This window comes from Mauremys reevesii, linkage group 15 (assembly GCF_016161935.1).
Source record: "Mauremys reevesii isolate NIE-2019 linkage group 15, ASM1616193v1, whole genome shotgun sequence".
Taxonomy (NCBI): Eukaryota; Metazoa; Chordata; order Testudines; family Geoemydidae; genus Mauremys; species Mauremys reevesii.
In genome coordinates, this window is record NC_052637.1 from 8,833,665 (window position 1) to 8,855,356 (window position 21,692).

Here is a 21,692-nt window from a genome sequence, read left to right on the forward strand (position 1 = left end):
TTCTCCTTTTCTACTTCCTGTCCCGCCCCTTGACTTCCAGGGGGCGGGGACAGGAAGTGGTGGCTCAGCCCAGCTGTGCTTCTGGGAGGGAGCGCCCTCTGCTGGGCAGGAGGGGAGCCACACCGACTCGCTACAACGATAAACTATAGCAGTAACAGAGGGATGCTCCTGTCCCATAATTACACAGAGACACAAGTGCATCAGGTAACAGGGGCCATGAATCAGTCTGTAAGCAGGTAGCTGGACGTCTCTGCACAGAACTCAGTGTGGAATCATCACAGATGAGCTGGTGCTCGGGCCATTGGGTATGTCTGTGTCGTGTTTCCCTGGGAAGAGGGGATCAGGCTGTGCTGCTGGTTTAGAAGTTTAGTTTCCTGTCCAAGTTGTTAGCCTGCTGTTTGTCCTAAGAAGCAGGGACGGCTCCAGGCACCAGCATGCCAAGCACGTGCCTGGGGCGGCAAGCCGCGGGGGGCACTCTGCCGGTCGCCGCAAGGGCGGCAGGCAGGTTGACTTCGGCAGCATGCCTGCGGAGGGTCAGCTGGTCCCACGGCTTCCTCGGACCTCCCACAGGCGGGCTGCTGAATCCGCGGGACCGGGGACCTCCCGCAGGCAAGCCACCAAAGAGATCCCGCCTACCGTGCTTGGGAAGGCAAAAGACCTAGAGCCGCCCCTTCTAAGAAGATATGACTAGAAGGGACCTGGGTCACTGAGTCCAATCCCCTGCTCTCACTGGCAACCCAGTCATATAATCCCCATCCTAAACTGACACAGCTCAGTGTTAACACCAGTTAGGTTGTTTGTCCCCAATGGCTCCTATTGGGAGGCTGCTCTGTATCGTCCCTCCTCCGATGGGGACAAACTTTCTTCTCATTTCCAAGCTAAATTTACTCATGCACAATTTATCCCCGTTATTTCTTGTGTTAACATTCTTTTTTAGCATCAATAGCTCTGCTCCCTTCCTCATTTTTATCCCCTCGATGTGTTTATTGAAAGTGATCATAAACCCTCTCAGCCGGCATTTTGCTCAGTTAATTAGCCAAACTCTTTTAGTCTACATCTACTCAGCAAGCTAGGGCTGTGATTTACCAGCTTGCATGGACATGCTCGTGTGCTAGCTTTCTGAGCATAAATAGCAGTGTACCTGTGGTAGCCATGCAGAATACAAACCCACCTGAACTCTGGGGCTATGTACTGTATTCAGCACAGTTTCCCCTTCTGCCATGTCTATACTATTTTCAGACTTGTGCTAGCCACACTCGAGGTATTGCAAGTAGCGTATATGATCTGGGAACCACTCCCCTAGCTTGTAGTGTAGATGGAGCCTTCTTCTTCTTTCCTAAACTAGCTCTCCATTGTCGCAATAGGATGACCATCATTCCTAAGATTGTTGGGTTTGGGTTGTAACTTGTTCCATATTCACAGTGCGTTTTATCAACCCTCATCTTGGACCTCAGATGGAGGAAATGGACGACATCCATTGACTGTAAGGGATCTGTGGCAATTTACAGTGGTGTGACAATGCTCCTCATTAGTGATGTGATTGTCAGAGATGAGGAGGTGGGAGTACATTAGCCTGACCACTGCCCTTGCCCTTCTTTCCACAGACAGTCCGTGATGTACTGAGAAAGAAAATGTCCAACCTAACCACTGTGACCGAGTTCCTTCTCCTGGGGTTCTCTGAGGTTCGGGAGCTGCAGATTTTATACTCTGTGGTGTTTTTAGGGATTTACCTGGCAGCCCTGTTGGGAAATCTCCTTGTTATCATCCGTGTAGTGGTCGACCACCACCTTCACACCCCCATGTACTTCTTCCTGATGAATTTGTCCATACTAGACCTCGGCTCCATCTCCGTCACAGTCTCCAAGTCCATGGCCAACTTCCTGTTGAACACCAGGTCAATTTCTTATTCTGGGTGTATTGCGCAAATCTTTCTCTTCATTTTCTTCGCTGTTGTTGACTTTGCTTTTCTCACAATCATGGCATATGACCAGTACGTTGCCATCTGCCAACCACTACACTATGAGACTATAATGAACAGGGGAGCTTGTGTCCAAATGGCAGCCAGTGCCTGGATCAGTGGAATTCCCATTTCTACTATGCAGACCGGGAACATATTTGCATTACCTTTTTGTGGTGGTAACAAAGTGGATCAGTTCTTCTGTGAAATTCCCCAACTGCTCAAGATCACTTGCAATGACGCATACCTCAGTGAAGTTGTTATTACTTCTTTTCTCTTGTTCTTAGGCTTAAGTTGCTTTGCTTTTATAATTGTGTCATATGTTCAGATCTTCAAAACCGTGCTGAGAATCCCCTCTGAGCAGAGCCGGAATAAAGCCTTCTCCACCTGCCTCCCTCACCTCACTGTGGTCTCCTTGTTAGTTTGCACTGCCATCCTTGCCTACGTGAAACCCACCTCCAGCTCAATATCAGGTATGGATGTCATTGTGGCTCTTCTTTATTCCGTGATGCCTCGAGTTATGAATCCAGCCATCTACAGCATGAGGAACAAGGAGATAAAAGATGCCCAGAGGAAACTAACTGAGGGGAAGTTATCCAAAAAGAATAAAATTTCCAGATTTCTCCCATGACCATGTTTTCATTCTGTGCTTCTTTAAAGATATCGACTGATGACATTATTGTCTCCATGGGAATGTGATGTTCAGGCTTTTTATGCAAAAATGTTGTGTTCACAGTAGTAATAATGCAGACTAAGTTCACTGAAGTCAGTGGAATTACTCTACTGTGAATTAGATGAGAATCTATCTATCTATGTTTCTAAATTATGAGGGTATTTAATTCATTTCTGCATTTCCTTGTTAGAAGCGTGAAGTTAGCTGAACTCGACCTTCTGAACAAGCACCAGCTGTCACTGGGAAACGTTAACTCTGTGTTAATAATGTTTTTTTGCCATTTTATTTCCTAGTTTTTCAACAGAAAGGAAGCTTGTTGGTCGGAGTTAGTGGTCATTGTGGCAGCTGTAGGTGGCCATGGATATGGATGATGAGTGAAGTAAAAGGCTCTTTTAAGAATCATCATATTTTTCTAGAAAGAAGCTGTATTCTGTGCACTACTTGGTCATTCTGGGTTCCCTTCAGCTTCACACCCTGAGCAGCGGTGCTTCCCCAGACCCTGGCACACATTGGGAGGGGTGATTAGGGAGAGGCTCAGTTCCGCCTCCTGTCAAAAGGGAAGGAGAAAGCCCCCAAGATCATAAAAGAGGGAGAGGGAGGGGTATCCAACACCATAGATGCATCGCGAGCCCCCTGATACTGGCACACACAAGGGAGGTGAATGTGGGGCTGTCAGGCGCCCTGCCCCTTGTTCTAGTTCTGGATCCACATAGGTGCAGAGAGCGCTGATGGAAACACAGCTCGGTGCTGTGCTCGCTTTATTGTTCACGCTGCAAAACTGGACCTAACAGGAAAGTGAGGCTTTGCACTGGGGAGGGGAGGGAACATAGAGCCCTCTGAACATTGAAAGAGAGAGGATATCACACCCCTCTGTTCTCCCAGTCCCCCATCACTCACCCTCATGTCCCCTCTTCCCAGTGTCCCACCCCTCATCTCCTGACCCCCAACCCATCTCCTACCCACCCACCCTATTCGTCCCTTTCCCAATAACCTCCCTCCCCTCACTGCCCCTCAAACCCTACTCCCGCAATTCCCACCAGCTCTTCCACCCTCATCATCCTCCTCTCCCAGCAGGTAAGTGTATTTCAAAAATTGTTTCATTACCATCTAAATATCCTGCAGTGCCCAGGTGACATTTCCCTACAGTTAGAAACCCTCAGACAAAGCCAGGTGCCTCCTTATTCTTAGGTTCAGATTTCAGCTCAGGGTTAGAACTGAACTCAAAGTGCCCAGATGGCATGAGGGTTTTTCAGCCATTACTGGACATTCCCCTTTCAAGGACTCACAGCCTGTGAGCCAGAGGTAGCTTTGAACCTGTTCATCCTCTCTCCATGCACGTGCTCAGCGTAATCCATTTGGTGTGACTCCAAACCCTTTGAAGGCTGACGGGCCTAACTGAAAGCTAAACCCTTTGGCTAATAACACTGTCACTTTATTTCCTCCAAAGAGCTGGTGAGTGGCCCTTGAGCACTGGAAACTCTCCCTGCTGTGCAGATCTGAGCCCTGGTTTGTTCTCTTTCTGTGCACAATAAATCAGCACCAAAAAACACCAACGTTAAGAAAAGTTAGAAGTGACTCCTTCGGAGTCGATAGGGCTGATTCCCTCTCACTCACCCTGGTGAAATCAGGAATAACTCATTTGTACTGAATGAGGCTGATTTCCCCCTCACTCACCCCAGGGTGTTACAATGGAGTATGTCAGGTCTAAGGAAGAGGAGAGTCAGGTCCTTTGACTCCAGTCCTTGCTGAGGTGTGACCCTTCTGTGTGATCCTGGACCGTTCAACCCCAGAATCCCCTGGGGCATGGCCCTTCTCTATGAGGTGCTCTGCCCTTCAGCCCCCCACTAATCGCAGCATCTCCTACCTCATTTGACTATCCCTCTGCCCCCACTCTGTAAACTCCCCATCTGGTGAATCTCAAGGAGCACGCACTGATATCACAGTGCCTGCTGTACCGCATCAAGGACAGCATGACTAGATACCAGGAACGGGACATGCTGGGGTACGACAGGTGGGAGTGTCCAGTGACCTTGGTCTGACTGGGGCCAGCAACAGATGCTGCACTACCCACAGCCTGGAACAATACGGGTAGAATGGGGAGATCTGCCCCCAGTGCAGCAGCTGCCGCATTGTCTGCCTGAGTCTGAAGAGGGTCTGAGGCAATGGCTCTGAGAGAAGGGAACTGCCCCAGGCATCTCCATGGCATTTGAATTCCCAGCACCAGTGCTCTGGAGCGCTCCAACAACCCCACCAATGCAGGGGGCTCTCATGCAGGAGAGGGGAAGAGCACAGCAGTCCTGACCACCTCACCCTAGTAGACACATCCTGGCTGGGGAGGTAAGGATTGTGGGGACCATGACTGCCCTCTGCCTGTCTGTGGGCACCTAGCTGATCCCAAGGGGTTGGGGGACAGTCACTTGCTCCTCTTCTGGGACAGAGCAGGTTCCCATGCAATTGTCCCAGCCTTTCTTTGAAGCCCTCTCCACCTCCATGCATGGCCCTGGAGTGTCTGAATCCAGCCCTGAGAGTCAGCAGAGCTTTATGGGAGTAAATGTGCCTCTTTCCACAGGCTCCTGGGAACAGCCCAGCTCAGAGCTGTGACTCTTGGAGGGACCACCACCAGCTGCTGAAAATAGAGGGACAGGGACTACCCCCAGTGGACAATTCTGCACTGTTCTCCATTTCAGGGAGGTTCCCTGTGAGTTAATGGCTGGTTAAAGACCTGCACCATGGCAATTTAATTCATTCTCTGATCTAATTTAGCCACGAAGGCTCTCGTGATCCATGCCAATGTCTCACCCCACTGACCTTTTTGTCTCAGCAATACCTTGTGGAAGTGAGTTCCCCAGGTTAGCTGTGTGCCGGTTGGCAGTGGGCAGATGCCACCCTGGAAATACTGTTCAGAAAAGGGGCTTGGCCAGGAAGAGGAAAGAGGAGAGTGGGGAAGGAAGGAAGTGGTGGCCAGGGCTTGCCAATGGGTAGAAGGAGGAGAGAATGGGCAGGTGTTTGGAGCCAGGGGTGAGTGGCTGTTCCCTGGAGCTGGGGCCATGTCAGGGGAGTGGGGCTAAGCAGAGGAGAGAACTGGTGGGCAGAAGAGGGGACTGGTGGGCAGAGGGGTTAAGCAGGGATCTCTGAGGAAGCTGAGTCAGGAACTCTGGGTGAGAATTGACTCGGCCATGGGAGGGGGAATCTCAAAGAACAGGGGCTGACAGGGTCTGTGGGGTGGGGGTTTTGAGAGGGGTGGGAGAAGATTACGGGCTGTGGGTGTTTGCTTGGAGGTCTGGGTTAGGTGAGGGAGAGGGAGAGAAACACTCAGAGTCTAGGGTAAGATGGGTTCAGTGGGTGAATGATGGACCATCTCTAAATAAAAGTTTCTTTATAAAATTTTCATCCGGTGTCAATTATTATGCCCCAGATTTTGCTAAAGTGAGGCACAGAGAGTCGAGGTAACATAGCTGCATAGCTGGGCTTCCATCACAGGAGTTCTTAGCATCTCAACCTTCTTTCTCTAGACACCAGGCTGTCCTAGTTATCATTGCAGACTGGGATTCTCAAGGGTGTCTAAGGGATTTACGAGCCCAAGATGTACACGCCTTACTGCCATAGGCTCCTTTGCAAATCCCAGGCACCATTTTCAGCAATTCAGGGGAAGCCCAGGCCTTGGAAGTTAACGAGAGACACAGGGCCAGGATTACAAAGGGGTCTAGGGACCTAAAGGAGGAGATAGCTGCCTATTGGAATTGACAATAGCATCTAAGCAGGTTAAGCTCCTCACTCCCACTGAATGACCATGGGACTTAGTCACCTAGCTCATTTAGGAACATTGATAAATCCCCGTAGGTGCCTGTCTTCATCTTTGTGATCCTGGCCTACAGGTAACACAGAAGCTGGGCTGAAATCAGTGAACACTGTGGGAGATCATAGGCCTGTGCTATGTTAGGGGCAGACTAGAGGATCAGAATGGCTCTTTTGGCTTTATCACCTAATCACCTATGCACTTGCCTGTGGGCCTGTGCTGCTGAGCTGTGCAGGGCTCCAGGGAGTGAGTCCCGCTAGCCCTTACAAAATAGACATGAATAAATCACCTTCCCACAGCATCTATCCTTTAATGCCGATGATGCTCAGCGCCAGCTACACACAGCTCATCTGCAGAGCCAAGAGGTTTGAGTCAAGTTCTGGCAGAGCAGTCTCAAAATTGAAGGGGGAAAGGATTCTCAGATGCCTGTGCCTTTAGCTTCTAGATTCTGGTAGATATTGACCAAAGAATCCTGGTGCTGGATGGCTGAATGGATCATACGTTGGGAAAAAAATCCACAAAGATCAGCACAGTAAGTTTTCTATGTCAATTAAATATGTTGGGGGATCAACATACAAGGGAAAATTAAGATGATAAATATGAATTACAATATGAACTTGTTAAGACTTTTACTCTCAATGTAATCAAATACCTACTGCTGATTGGAATTTTTCCATCCTTCAGGAAAATTTTGACTTTTAACTGAAAACCTCAAATCCATTTTTTTTCAGTTTTTGGCAAATGAAAACTTTTTGTTGAAAACTGGATTATTTTTATCACAAAACCAAAAATGTTTGAATTTTGAGTTTTCAATTTCTTTACAAATCAATCGCAAAATGTTTGGAGTAAAGCAGACAGATTCTGAGATTTGTTCTTGTTTAGCTGAAAACCCGCTTTCCATTGAAAAGAACACAGATGAAAATTTCCAACCTGCCTTAAACTTCAAATACATTGGGGAACATTAATATTGCCTGATAAGACCTTAATTTCAAATCATTTATTCTACTGCATCTATGTGATTTCTCTTCCAAAGGGATAGTTGTCCTAGTAGACAGAGCAGAGAAAGGGAGGTAGGGAGGGGAAACAGAGGCAGAAAGGGGGAAATGACTGGCCTAAGGTCCCACAGCAGGTCACTGGCAAAGACAAGAGTAGAGCCCAAGTGTCCTGACAACCCCTGCACGGCACAGCACAGAGTAAATGATACAACATAGTGGTGACAGAGGGATGCCACTAGTCCATTGTTACACGCAGGCCAAAGTGCAGCTGAGAGTTGGTGCCATAAATCAGTTTGGAAGCAGGCAGCAGGCCGTCTAGGCCTAGAGCTTGGGGTAGAAAAATCACAGATGAGCTGCTACTTATGATGCTGAGTGAGTCTACTTGAGAATCAGGCTGTGTTGGCATTTTAGTCTATTTCATGGCCAACCTGTGAGCTTGGTGATGGTCGCAGCAGAGGGACCTTCTTTGGAAGAATTGTTGGGTTTGGATTGTACTTTGTTCCATCCTTCATAATGCATTTTAACAGGGCACAACTTGGCCCACGTCCTCGAAAGGGGTAAAGTAACGAAGCTCCATTGACTTTAAATGAGCCGACCCAATTTACACTAATGTGTTAACGTGACTGATTGATTGTCAGAGATGAGGAGCACTAACAACACCTCATCATTGCAAGTGACGAGTGCTGTGCACCTTTGACATTGGTATAATGAGATATTACATGAAAGGGAAACAGGGCCATTCCCACTGTAGCTCTAACTCTGATCATTGTCCTTCAGCCATCCTAGAGTACTGAGGAAGAAAATGTCCAACCAAACCACCATTACCGAATTCCTTCTCCTGGGATTCTCTGATGTTCCAGAACTGCAGATTTTACACTTTGTGGTGTTTCTACTATTTACCTGGCATCCCTACTGGGAAACCTTCTCATCATCACAGCCATAGCCCTCAACCACCAACTTCACACCCCAATGTACTTCTTCCTGATGAATCTGTCCATCCTAGACCTCGGCTCCATCTCTGTCACCATCCCCAAACCAAGGCCAACTCCCTCATGAACACATGATTGATTTCTTATTCTGGATGTGTTGCCCAAGTCTTTCTTGTCTTCTTCTTCGCTTCAGCAGATTTTGCCATACTGACCATCATGGTGTACGACCGATATGTCGCCATCTGCCAACCACTGCACTATGAGACAGTGATGAACAAAAGAGCTTGTGTCCAAATGGCAGCCAGTGCCTGGATCAGTGTTATTCTCTATTCTGAAGTGCACACTTGAAACACGTTTGCAATATCCTTCTGTGGAGGCAACATGGTGGATCAGTTCTTCTGTGAAGTCCCCCAGCTCCTCAAGCTTGCTTGCTCTAACTCAGACCTCAGTGAAGTCAGGTTTCTCATCTTTAGTGTGTGCTTAGCCTCAAGCTGCTTTGTTTTCATAATTGTGTCATGTGTTCAGATCTTCACCACAGTGTTGAGAATCCCCTCTGAGCAGGGCCGGCATAAAGCCTTCTTCACCTGCCTCCCTCACCTCATCGTGGTCTCCTAGTTTATTTGCACTGGGACCTTTGCCTACTTGAAACCCACCTCCAGCTCAACCTCAGGTCTGGATCTCATGGTGGCTGTTCTCTATTCTGTGTTGCCACCAATGACAAATCCAATCATCTACAGCATGAGACACAAAGAGCTCAAAGGTGCACTGAGTAAACTGATAGGTTGGAGGTTATTCTCTAAGAATAAAATGTCCATATTTCTCCATCAGTAACAATTTCATTCTGTGTTTCTTTATATAATCAGCTGATGACATTATTGCCTCCCGGAGAAAATACTGTTCAATCTGTTTATGCAGAATTGGTTATTTACACTAGGAAAAATCCAGACAAACATGACTCAAGAAAAAAGGAGTTATTATAGGTTTACACCAATGTAAATAAGATTGGAATCTATCTTCATATACTGCTATGCATCACCATACTATCTGAGCACCTTGCCCATAGCAAAATCCCTAGTGAGGTCTCTGGCTATTCTTATTTTGTGTTTTTGGTTTACTTGTTTGTCAGATATTTATTTATTTATTTATTTATTTTGCTTAACTTGTTGGCTGGTTTGGTTTGTTTCTTTAGAGGTGGGAAAGCCTGGGGAGGTGGGGAGGGTTTGGTTAGACAGGATTTTTTATGTTTGCCCTCTCTTTGAAGTGCGATTATGTCATCTGTCTGATGGGGTTTTCTGAGCGAGCTGAAGATTTGCTCCCCACAGTGACAACCTCATTAATCATAATGATCGATTTCTATTTGATTGTGAATTATGTTAGCTAGCTAGCTAGATAATGAATAACCTATGGAGATTATTGTGCAAATTATTGTGCTTCTTTTCCTGTTAATGATTGTCTATGTCCAGATCATGACTTGCTTATAAATACTCCTTATTAAACATTATTTAACAAAGATTTTTATGGCTATATCTTACCCTATCTGTCATTTACAAACAGTTAATCCTAAAATACTTGGTGTTTGAACTTTGAGCTGTTTTGACAGGTTACATTTTTTACATGCTCTCTTTCATTTCTCTGAATAAATGGAAGTGTAACACTCGGGATCCTGAAAAATCAAGGAGGCAGTACTCAGCTGGTTTAAATTGTCATGGCTCCATTGGAGTCAACAGATCTTGGAGACTTTTCACCACCTGAGGATCTGTTCCAAACACTCATGATTATGATTTTCAAACTCACTCCTTTGGAATACTCTGTACAAAGACCCTGATTCCACAGCCACTTCAGCACATTCTTTACTTTAATTGTAGGTTTAAAGGGAAACTCATGCTTAATTCTCTGTTGGATATGGGTTAAAGATATGGATAGGGCTCAAGGCTAACTCCAAACTGGTGACAGAATCTAACACTGTCTCCAGTTCTCTCGTTTCCCAATCAAATAAAGCCTTACAATTGGTGCATTGGAATTACTCTCCCCTTCTTGAGTTTGAATTATTAACATAAAATAATTTTTTTATCTCAAAGCTAGAATCACTGGGCCTTCTTCTCTAGACTTACCAGTCCATTATGATTCTTCATCATCAACCTCTCCCTCCTGGAAATCCTGCTGTCCAGCATGCTTATCACCAAGGTGTTGACCAACATGGTGTCCAGTTGAAAGACCAGTTTCTTCCCTAGCTTCCATGCAAGTTCCATTGCATGCACTGACCAAACCCCCATCCCATTTGCCTAAATGTCACTGTTTCCATAAATGTTCCTGTCTTCATGGCTGGAACGTTCAGCTGAATCACAGTCCCTGAAAAAGCAAAATTATTATTCATGCAAAAAGAGTTAACTGTATTCATTCCGTTTTGCCAGTGATACAGAGTAGGAGCTCACTTCAGCTTCCGGCAGAGATAAATCACAGGGTAGCACACAAGTAGAGCTGTATGGAAAATTTCTGATGAAACAGAGTTTTGTCCAAAAATGCTGATTCATAGAACCCAAAATGATTCACAGAAACATCTCAGGTTTGATGAACTTTCAGGCAAGCAAGGTCAGATTGGCAGTGGATTGCCTGCCTGCCAAGGAGAGCTGCTAAGGAGCAGGAAGTCTGAAGACCTTGGTATGGGCTCCCAGGGGGCGTGGCTCTAGGGCAATCTCAGCATGCAGATGACCCTGGCCCAGGAACACCAGGGCTTCCAAACTTCCAGGCCAGCTGGCTTCCCAAAATGGCCACTGAGTCACATAATATGGACAACCAGCTGGCCTTGGAGCCTGGAATCAGCTGTTGAGTGAAACTCACATTCTGTTCCTATTAGCAGCCATGAAAGTGACAAGAATGTCCATTTCACTCAGCAGATGCTGGGGTCATGTGGAGAAAATTTTGTTTCTGAAGCACCATGTGTTGGTGTTTCTAAAACACCCCCCTCCTCCAGTTTTCAGTTAGAGGGAAATTTTGAAATAGCAACATTTCCCACAAAGCGGAAATTCCATGTTTTGGCCAGCTCTGCTTTCAAGCTTTGTTTGTTCTTATGGCCTCATTAGAAAACATCAAGGTACAGTGTCCCTCCTCTCATCCTAAGGTAGACACCAGGGCAACAGTAATCTGCTGAGGCACTTGAATAAACCAGTGGTGCGTCATTGACAGTGGAATTGTCTTCTGAAGCTGCAAACCAAGTCTGTTAACCTTCAGGATGGCCTGCTGGCTTACCTGTTCTCCCAAGCTTTCCTTGAGGGCTTGGCTGGGTTGATGAGAAAATTATATGGAAGTTTCATTGGTTGAGGAGGGAGAATGTTAAAGTCAATGAATGGGGAATGATCTCCCGGTCAGTGAAAAGGGAAGAAATCTAGTTTGGTTAAGGCAAATTGTATGGATTGTGAATAGGGAAGAAGGAGGAGGGAAGGTCTGTGATTGTTGTCAAGTGCAGAAGACTCTGTGTGGTGAAGGGCAAAGAGGTCTATGGCAGGTTCTGCTGGAGAAAGTTTTGGAGGGTGAATGGAGGATAATCTTATCATTAGTAGAGAGTAGACGAGTCTACGGGTGGGGAAGGACAGATTTGTCTGGTTAGTGGAGAGCAGAGGAGTCTATGGGTGGTTGAAGGAGGCGAAAGTTCTAGTTGACTTATGGGGAAAATTTTGCCATTGGTTAATAGCGAAAAATTACAGTTGGTTAATGGGAGAGTTTAATGCTGAAGGAAGGAGAATGTTACCCAGGATTTGGTGGACCAAGTCAGTGTATTTTGCATATATACTTACAATACAGAGCAGAGGTCTAGCGTTTGGGCTTTCTTACCAGTCCAAATGAGCAAATAATACAAATATTGCTGTCACTTGATTTTACGACATTTCACATCTGAGAACATGCAAGAACTCTCCAGACTTGGAGCTGTGGGTCTCGCGAGGAACAGCCCAAATTCAGCTCTTATGTAAACTGTCAGGGCATTGTTATCTACATTAATGTTTTGCCCTCTGACACCATTCTGCCACTCTTGCTGGCTTCTTTCAATAATTAGGATTCTGGGACCTGGTGTGTCAGTGACTTTAGACGCCACACTGATGAATGGAGTAGAGAGAGAGATCATAATTGACAAGGGCTTGCATAGAGAAAGGATCCAGTGTCCCGTCCATGTCACCAGTGTTAGGTGTATTCTGATGTGAGTCTCCCACAATCACTCCATTTGAAGCTGTTCCACTCTGGTTAAATAATTGTTAGTTTTTTCTGATTTCTTTATGGTAGCCTGTATGAAATGCACTGGGGATCTTTGTCCAGTTCCCAGAAGATGTCTCCCCATCACACTAATATCAACATTACTGGCAATAATTTGCTACAATCATTCTTGTGGTCATTACTAAGGAATCATGCACGGATATGGAGAAGAGAATCTCCTTTTATGTACAGAAAGGGTCCTTCCAGGGCAGGGTAGAGGTGGAAGATTCCACAGCTGCCACTTTGGCTTCTGTATGCTCTGTTTTGTTCTATGACTGGAGGAGTGTTAACGGGACACTTCATCTTGAATAGTCTCTTGGAATATGTGTGAACTACTTATGCTAAACTATGTTTTCTACCTCATCTTTAGCTGTGACACTGTGGCCTTGTCTACACTACACAGTTTTGTCGACAAAAGGCAGCTTCTGTTGACAAAACAGTGGCAGTGTACACACTGCAATGCTCCACCCGCCGATTTAACTCTCCTGCTACGCTGACATAATAAAACCACCTTGGCAAGAGGCGTAGAGCTTTTTGAAACATAGATAGCGTGACATAATTGCCAATTCGGAAAAGGATCGGGATATCCTCCAGGGAGATTTGGATGACCTGGTAAACTGGAGTATTAGTAACAGGATGAAATTCAATAGTGAGAAGTGTAAGGTAATGCATTTAGGGATGACTAACAAGAATTTTAGTTATAAGCTAGGGACGCACCAGTTGGAAGTAACAGAGGAGGAGAAGGACCTAGGAGTCCTGGTTGATCGTAGGATGACTATGAGTAGGCAATGTGATGTGGCCATTAAAAAAGCTAATGCGGTCTTGGGATGCATTAGGCGAGGTATTTCTAGTAGGGACAAGGAGGTGCTAGTCCCGTTATATAAGGCGTTGGTGAGACCTCATTTGGAGTATTGTGTGCAGTTTTGGTCTCCCATGTTTAAGAAGGATGAATTCAAACTGGAACGGGTACAAAGAAGGGCCACTAGAATGATCCGAGGAATGGAAGGTCTGTCGTATGAAAGGAGACTTGAGGAGCTCGGTTTGTTTTCCTTAACCAAAAGAAGGATAAGAGGAGATATGACTGCACTCTTTAAATATATCAGAGGGATAAATACCAGGGAAGGAGAGGAATTATTTCAGCTCAGTGCTAATGTGGACACGAGGACAAACAGATATAAGTTGTCAGTCAGGAAATTCAGGCTTGAAATTAGACGAAGGTTTCTAACCATCAGGGGAGTGCAATACTGGAACAGCCTACCGAGGGAAACAGTGGGGGCGAAGGACCTCCATGACTTTAAGATTAAGCTAGATAAGTTTATGGAGGAGATGGTATGATAGGATAACGGGCTTAGTCAATAGGTCAATTAAGTGCCACACTGGTAAATTGTACAATGGGTCAATGACATGATATAACCTTTTTCCAGAGGGTATGGCTGGAGAGTCTTGCCCGCATCTCGGGGTTCAGCTGACCACCATATTTGGGGTCGGGAAGGAATTTTCCTCCAGGGAAGATTGGCAGTGGCCCTGGAGGTTTTTCGCCTTCCTCCGAAGCATGGGGCAGGGGTCGCTAGCTAAAGGAGTGGGTGGATCGGCTTATGTGGCCTGCATCTTGCAGGAGGTCAGACTAGATGATCATAATGGTCCCTTCTGATCTTGAATTCTATGATTCTATGATTCTATGATAATGTCAGTGTAGACACTGCGTTCCTCACTTCGCTGTAACGGGCCTCCAGGAGGTACCCCACAATGCCCACCGTTACTGCTCTGGTCACCGTTTATGAACTCAGCTGCCCTGCATACAGCTACACAGGCATGCACCCCTCCTCTTTCAAAGCCACAGGAAGTTTTAAATTGTTCTTCCTGTTTGCTTGGTGTGGAGAGCTCACATTGCTGAGAATGCTGGCTTCCTGCAGCAAACAGGCACCTGCCTGGACTACATGGGAGCGGGTGGATCTCCTGGATCTTTGGGGAGAGGAGGCTGTGAGTTTCCCTAACTGTGGTGGGGCGACAGACGGAACGCATATCCCTATCTTGGCACTGGAGCACCAAGGCAGTGAGTACATAAACCGCAAGGGGTATTTTTCAATGGTGCTGCAAGCACTGGTGGATCACAAGGGACGTTTCACCAACATCAACATGGGATCTTTGGGAAGGGTTCATGATGCTCGCATCTTTAGCAACTCCGGTCTGTTTGAACAGCTGCAGGAAGGAAGTTACTTCCCAGACCAGAAACTTACCATTGGGGATGTTGACATGCCTATAGTTATCCTTGGAGACCCAGCCTACCCTTTCATGCCATGGCTTATGAAGCCATACACAGGCAACCTTGGCAGTAGTAAGGAGCAGTTCAACTATAGTCTGAGCAAGTGCAGAATGTTGGTAGAATGTGCATTTGGACGTTTAAAAGCTCGCTGGAGCAGTTTACTGACTTAGTTAGACCTCAGTGAAACCAATATTCCCATTTTTATTGCTGCTTGTTGTGTGCACCACAATATCTGTGAGAGTAAGGGGGAGATGTTTATGGTGGGGTGGGAGGTGGAGGCAAATCACTTGGAAAACTGATTTTGCACAGCCAAACACCAGGGTGATTAGAAGAGCACAGCTGGGCATGCTGCGCATCAGAGAAGCTTTGAAAATCAGTTTCATGGCTGGCCAGGCTACACTGTGACAGTTCTATTTGTTTTTCCTTGATGAAAACCCACCCGCCTTGGTTGACTCTACTTCCCTGTAAGCCAACCAACCTCCCCCCTTTGATCACTGCTTTCAGCGGCAATAAAGTTATTATTGTTTCAATATCATGCATTCTTTATTAATTCATCACACAAATAGGGGGAAAAGTCGCAAGGGAAGGGTGGGTGAGGAGGGAAGGACCAGGTGGGGTGGTGGATGAGGGGAGGAGGGAAGGACAAGGCCACACTGCACTTCAAAACTGATTAAAAGCCAGCTTTCTGTTGCTTGGGCAGTCCTCTTGGGTGGAGAGGTTGGGTCGCCGGAGCCCTCCCCCACGTTCTTGGGCATCTTGGTGAGGAGGCTATGGAACATGGGGACGGGGGAGGGCAGTTACACAGGGGCTGCAGTAGTGGTCTGTGCTCCCGCTGCCTTTCCTGCAGCTCCACCACATGCCAGAACATATCAGTTTGATTCCCCCAGTAGCCTCAGCATTGGATCCTGTCTCCTTTCATCACGCTGCCACCACCTCTCATCTTGCTCCCGCCACCTCTCATCTTGCTCGTCCCTCTTGTCCTTGCGTTCATTATCTGCTTTCCTGGACTCTGACACTGTTTGCCTCCACGCATTCTGCTAAGCTCTTTCAGTGTGGGAGGACTGCATGAGCTCAGAGAACATTTAATGGGGGCCATGGACTACAGTGGGTAAAACTCAACAGCTTGAGACCATTTTGTCCGACATCACATCAGTAGTTTGAGCTCTAGCTCTGAGCAAAATAAACAAATCTAGAAACTTGTAACTGGGCTTATATAAACACAACCCTTAGCTCTAATGACCCCAAATTTAGGTCAGTAACCCTACCCTGCACCCTCCTAAGGCACATTAAATATCAAAGAAATTTGACTAAGCATATCATTTTTTTAAAGAGAGGTGGAACTTTAAACAGAAGTCATGGCACAATCTTCACTATCGGGGAGTTGCTGTGTAGTTATAATATTCATCGGTTCATTTACTGGCTGGGTACCCATCACATAGCTTTCTATTAACCATATTATTGGAATATTCCATGAGCATTGAGATGGGATTGTGATGTCCAGCAACGAGAATCTCAGATACAGGAACAAACAAAAAGCTAGACATTAGGTCATAGATATTCAGCTCATGTCACTTGGCCTGGTTCCATAGCACTATGCCAATTTACAGCCGCTGAGGAACTAATCGACTTCAGTGGGGCTGGGACTGATTTACACAAGAGCTGTTTGGGAATCTCGACCCTTTGACACCAAGACAGCTAGAGATTTACAAAAACTGGGGCTCTGACCCATTCACTTTAGCGGTGTTACCCTGATTTGAACTTGCTAAGGATCTGAACCATTGATTCCAATAGACCTAGGGCTGATTTATACCTGCTGGGGATCTGGCCCTTCATATTTCATTCTCTGACATGAATGTCTAGTGTGAATGTAACACTTTTAAACAGTGCATCTGCAGCCAAAGGAGCCTTTTATTTTAGTGTTGTCTGCAGAAAGGATAAATGTTACTACTGAGAAAGAAAGAAAGAAAGAAAGAAAGAAAGAAAGAAAAGCTGGGCAATTCATCCCAGTAGAAGTTGAAGATCAGATACAGAAAATCTCCAGAACACAGAATTCCTCCAAAGTTCTGTCCCCAGGGGGAATGAATCACTCTGTCACCCTTACAAATTACACTTGTAACTAATCTCAGTAGACAAAGCACTAGGAAAGAGCAGATTGATTACAAACTTTTGACTCTTCTTTGGTTCAGTTTCACAGGCAAAGAATATGGATTGGAAACTGCCTCATGGGCCAGATCCCCAGATGGTGTAAATGGATGTAGCTCCATGGCAGCCAGTGAGCCAGATCCCCACTTTTGTAAACAGCCCTTGTTACTCTGAAGTCCATGGAACTTTACACCATCAATTTACACCAGCTCAGGACCTGGTCCTTAGTTTTTAGCGTTTGCCTCTGGGTACCTCTTAGTGACCAACTTCATGCAGCCAGGACAGCCTGAGCTGTGGGTTCCTCTGGTGCCTGCATCCCAAGAGTGGCTGGTGCAATGCAGGAGAAGACGATCTCCGCTCACTCAGAGGTAATTATGTGGAGTTAATGAAGGAACAGGCCATTCCAGGCCAGCTGAGACTCTGGTGCCACTAGGCTCTCAGCTATAGTAGGTCACATGTCTGTGCTACTAATTTATATTTTATTTTGCCATCCTGTGGGGACCCCCTTTGTGACTCAGCCCTGTCTTGTTTTTAGCCAAGGGTCCTTCCAGGGATGCTGCCATCGTGTGAGATCCAGGGCAGGGGCTGTTTCCCCTCTGGGGGGTTAGTATCAGCTAGTGCAGATTGTCAGGGTGATTTGCTCCGAGGTGAGATCAGAGCTGGGCTCACATCCGTGGAGACGAGATTCAGCTATTTAGCCCCAACAGGAACATCCAGGACTGCGACTGTGTCTGAAGCCTGCACAAGGTGGGATCAGCTCTAGAGCTGGGAGGGGCTTTCAGTCCCTGATCCCAATTAGTCCATTGCCTCTCACCCAAGCCTGCCCTAGGAGGGAAGCAGAGAGCACCCGTGTGTGCTAGGAACTTCAGAGAGATGCTGCAACTCAGAACATGCAGTGAAGGGGCACAACAACAGCTGTTGGATAATACAGTGATGGGGGCATGGGAGAGAGAGAAAACCAAACAATCATGTCAATGGGTGGATAGATAGATAGATAGATAGATAGATAGATAGATAGATAGATAGATAGATAGATAGATAGATAGATAGATAGATAGATAGATAGATAGATAGATAGATAGATAGATAATGACCAATGATTCTTAACACTGCAAGATCAAATGCACTGCAAATTGGGATAAAGAAGAAGGGCAAGAGTATATGTGGATACAGACTGGCTAACCTAGTGAGGAGGGCTTTAAACTAGGTTCAACGGGGCCAAGGAACCAAAGGCCACAGGTAAGTAAAAAACATGGAGACCTGGGAGAAGGGTTGGAATCTGGGGGGAGCATGGGCTGCTATAGCAGAAATAAGGGAGACAAGACAGAACTGTGGGGGAGGGAGGGGAATCAAAACAGTATCTTAGATTTCTGTATACTAATGCGAGAAGTATGGGGAATAATCAGGAAGAACTCAAAATGCTAGTAACTAAACACAACTGTGAAATAGTTGGCATCATGGAGATTCGGTGGGATAATACACATGACTGGAATATTGGTATAGAAGGGTACAGTTTAGTCAGGAAGGACAGGCAGGGAAAAAATGGAGGAGGTGTTGCCTTATATATTAAAAATGTATACACTTGGACTGAGGTTGAGATAGAAATAAGAGACAGGCTTGTTGAAAGTCTCTGGGTAAGCATAAAAGCGGTAAAAAAAACCAAATGTGATGTCATGGTAGAGGTTTACTGCAGACCACCTAACTAGGTGGAGAAAGGGGTAAACAGTGAGGTGGCAAAATTTGCAGATGATACTAAACTGCTCAAGATACTAAAGACCAAAGCAGACTGTGATGAACTTCAAAAAGATCTCACAAAACTAAGTGATTGGGCAACAGAATGTCAAATGCAATTTAATGTGGCTAAATGTAAAGTAATGCACATTGGAAAAAATGACCCTAACTATATATACAATATGATGGGGGCTAATTTAGCTACAATAAGTCAGGAAAAAGGTCTTGGAGTCATCGTGGATAGTTCTCTGAAGATGTCCACACAGTGTGCAGAGGCGGTCAAAAAAGCAAACAGGATGTTAGGAATCATAAAAAGGGGGATAAAGAAAAGACTGAGAATATATTATTGTCCTTATATAAATCGATGGTAACCCCACATCTCGAATACTGCATTGAGATGTGGTCTCCTCATCTCAAAAAAGATATACTGGCAGCAGAAAAGGATCAGAAAAGGGCAACTAAAATTATTAGGGGTTTGGAATGGGTCCCATATGAGGAGAGATTAAAGAGGCTAGGACTCTTCAGCCTGGAAAAGAGGAGACTAAGGGGGGATATGATAGAGGTATATAAAATCATGAGTGATGAGGAGAAAGTGGATATGGAAAAGTTATTTACTTATTCCCATAATACAAGAACTAGGGGTCACCAAATGAAATTAATAGGCAGCAGGTTTAAAACAAATACTAGGAAGTTCTTCTTCACGCAGGGCACAGTCAACTTGTGGAATTCCTTACCTGAGGAGGTTGTGAAGGCTAGGACTATAACAGCTTTTAAAAGAGAACTGGATAAATTGATGGTGGTTAAGTCCATTAATGGCTATTAGCCAGGATGGGTAAGAATGGTGTCCTGAGCCTCTGTTTGTCAGAGGATGGAGATGGATGGCAGGAGAGACATCACTTGATCATTGCCTGTTAGGTCCACTCCCTCTGGGGCACCTGGCATTTGCCACTGTCGGTTGACAGGATACTGGGCTAGATGGACCTTTGGTCTGACCTGGTATAGCCTTTCTTATGTTCTTATGTTATGTTAAGTTCAGGTAGAAGAGGTGGATTAAGCTTTTTTTAAACAACTAACAAAATCATCCAAGGCACAGGACTTGATGGTGATGGGGGACTTCAACTACCCAGACATCTGTTGGGAAAATAATACAGCAGAGCACAGATTATCCAACAAATTCTTGGAATGCATTGGAAACATTTTTTTTATTTCAGAAGGTGGAGAAAGCTACTAGGGGAGAGGCTGTTCTAGATTTGATTGTGACAAATAGGTAGGAACTGGTTGAGAATTTGAAAGTTGAAGGTGGCTTGAGAGAAACTGATCACAAAATGAGAAGAGTTCCTGATTCTAAGCAATGGTAGGAGGGAAAACAGCACAATAAAGACAATGGATTTCAGGAAGGCAGACTTTTTAGCAAACTCAGGGAGTTAGTAGGCAAAATCCCATGGCAAGCAAGTCTAAGGGGAAAAACAATTGAAGACAGTTGGCAGTTTTTCAAAGGGCACAAGATCAAAGTATCCCACTCAGTAAGAAAGCTAGGAAGTATGGCAAGAAACCACCCTGGCTTAACCAGAAGATCTTCAATGATCTAAAACTCAAAAAAGAGTCCTACAAAAAGTGGAAACTAGGTCAAATTACAAAGGATGAATATGAAGAAATATCACAAGTGTGTAGGGACAAAATTAGAAAGTCAAGGCACAAAAAGAAGCAAGAGGAAGACTAAGGGCAGGGTAGGTCCATTACTAATGAGGGGGGAAAAACAATAACAGAAAATGTGGAAATGGCAGAGGTGCTTAATTACTTCTTTGTTTCAGTTTTCACCAAGAAGGTGGGTGGCGATTGAACGTCTAACATAGTGAATGCCAGTGAAAATGAGGTAGGATCAGAGGCTAAGACAGGAAAAGAATTACTTAAACATATTAGATGTCTTCAAGTGACCAGGGCCTGATGAAATGCATTCTAGAATACTCAAGGAGCTAACTGCGGAGATATCTGAGCCATTAGCAATTATCTTTGAAAAGTCATGGAAGATGGGAGAGATTCCATATGGCTGGAAAAGGGCAAATGTAGTGCCAATCCATAAAAAGGGAATATAGACAACCTAGGGAGTTACAGACCAGTCAGCTAAACTTCTGTACCCAGAAAGATAATGGAGCAAATAATTAAGCAATCAATTTGCAAACATCTAGAAGATAATGAGGTGATAAGTAACAGACAGCATGGATTTGTCAAGAACAAATCATGTCAAACCAACCTGACAGCTTTTTTTGACAGGGTAAAAAGCCTTGTGGATAGGAAAGAAGTGATAGATGTGGTATATCTTGACTTTAGTAAGGCTTTTGATACTTTCTGGCATGACCTTCTCATAAACAAACTAGGGAAATACAACCTAGATGGAGCTACTACAAGGTGGGTGCATAACTGGTTGGAAAACTGTTCCCAGAGAATAGTTATCAGTGGTTCACACTCATGCTGGAGGGGTATAACGAGTGAGGTCCCACAGGGATTTGTTTTCGGTCTGTTTCTGTTCAGTGATCTAGATAATGACATAGAGAATACACTAATAAATTTTGAATATGATACCAAGCTGGCAGTGGTTGCAAGTGCTTTGGAGGATAGGATTATAATTCAAAATGATCTGGAAAAACTGGAGTAATGGTCAGATGTAAATAGGATGAAATTCAATGAGGACAAATGCAAAGTACTCCACTTAGGAAGGAACAATCAGTTGCACACATACAAAATGGGAAATGACAGCCTGGGAAAGTTTACTGAGGAAAGGGATCTGGGGGTCATAGTGGATCACAAGCTAAATATTAGTCAACAGTGCAACACTGTTCCAAAAAAAGCAAACCTCATTCTGGGATGTATTAGCAGGAGTGTTGTAAGCAAGAAACGTGAAGTAATTCTTCCGCTCTGCTCCGCACTGGGTAGTCCTCAACTGGAGTGTTGTGTCCAGTTCTGGGC

The 21,692-nt window shown here is 45.3% G+C and overlaps 1 protein-coding gene and 1 pseudogene across 1 annotated transcript; both read left to right on the top strand.

Moving 5' to 3' along the window:
- Positions 1 to 1,799: 1,799 nt before the first annotated feature.
- On the top strand, positions 1,800 to 2,588 carry LOC120383554 (olfactory receptor 14C36-like). Its single transcript, XM_039501712.1, has one exon. The coding sequence runs from the start codon at positions 1,800 to 1,802 to the stop codon at positions 2,586 to 2,588; it is 789 nt and encodes a 262-aa protein (XP_039357646.1).
- Positions 2,589 to 8,566: 5,978 nt separating this feature from the next.
- Positions 8,567 to 9,181, top strand: LOC120383555 (annotated as a pseudogene).
- The last annotated feature ends 12,511 nt before the right edge of the window (positions 9,182 to 21,692 follow it).

Excerpts from the sequence above, each read along its gene's own strand:
- LOC120383554 (XM_039501712.1), top strand. The coding sequence starts at position 1,800 with ATGTACTTCTTCCTGATGAATTTGTCCATACTAGACCTCGGCTCCATC.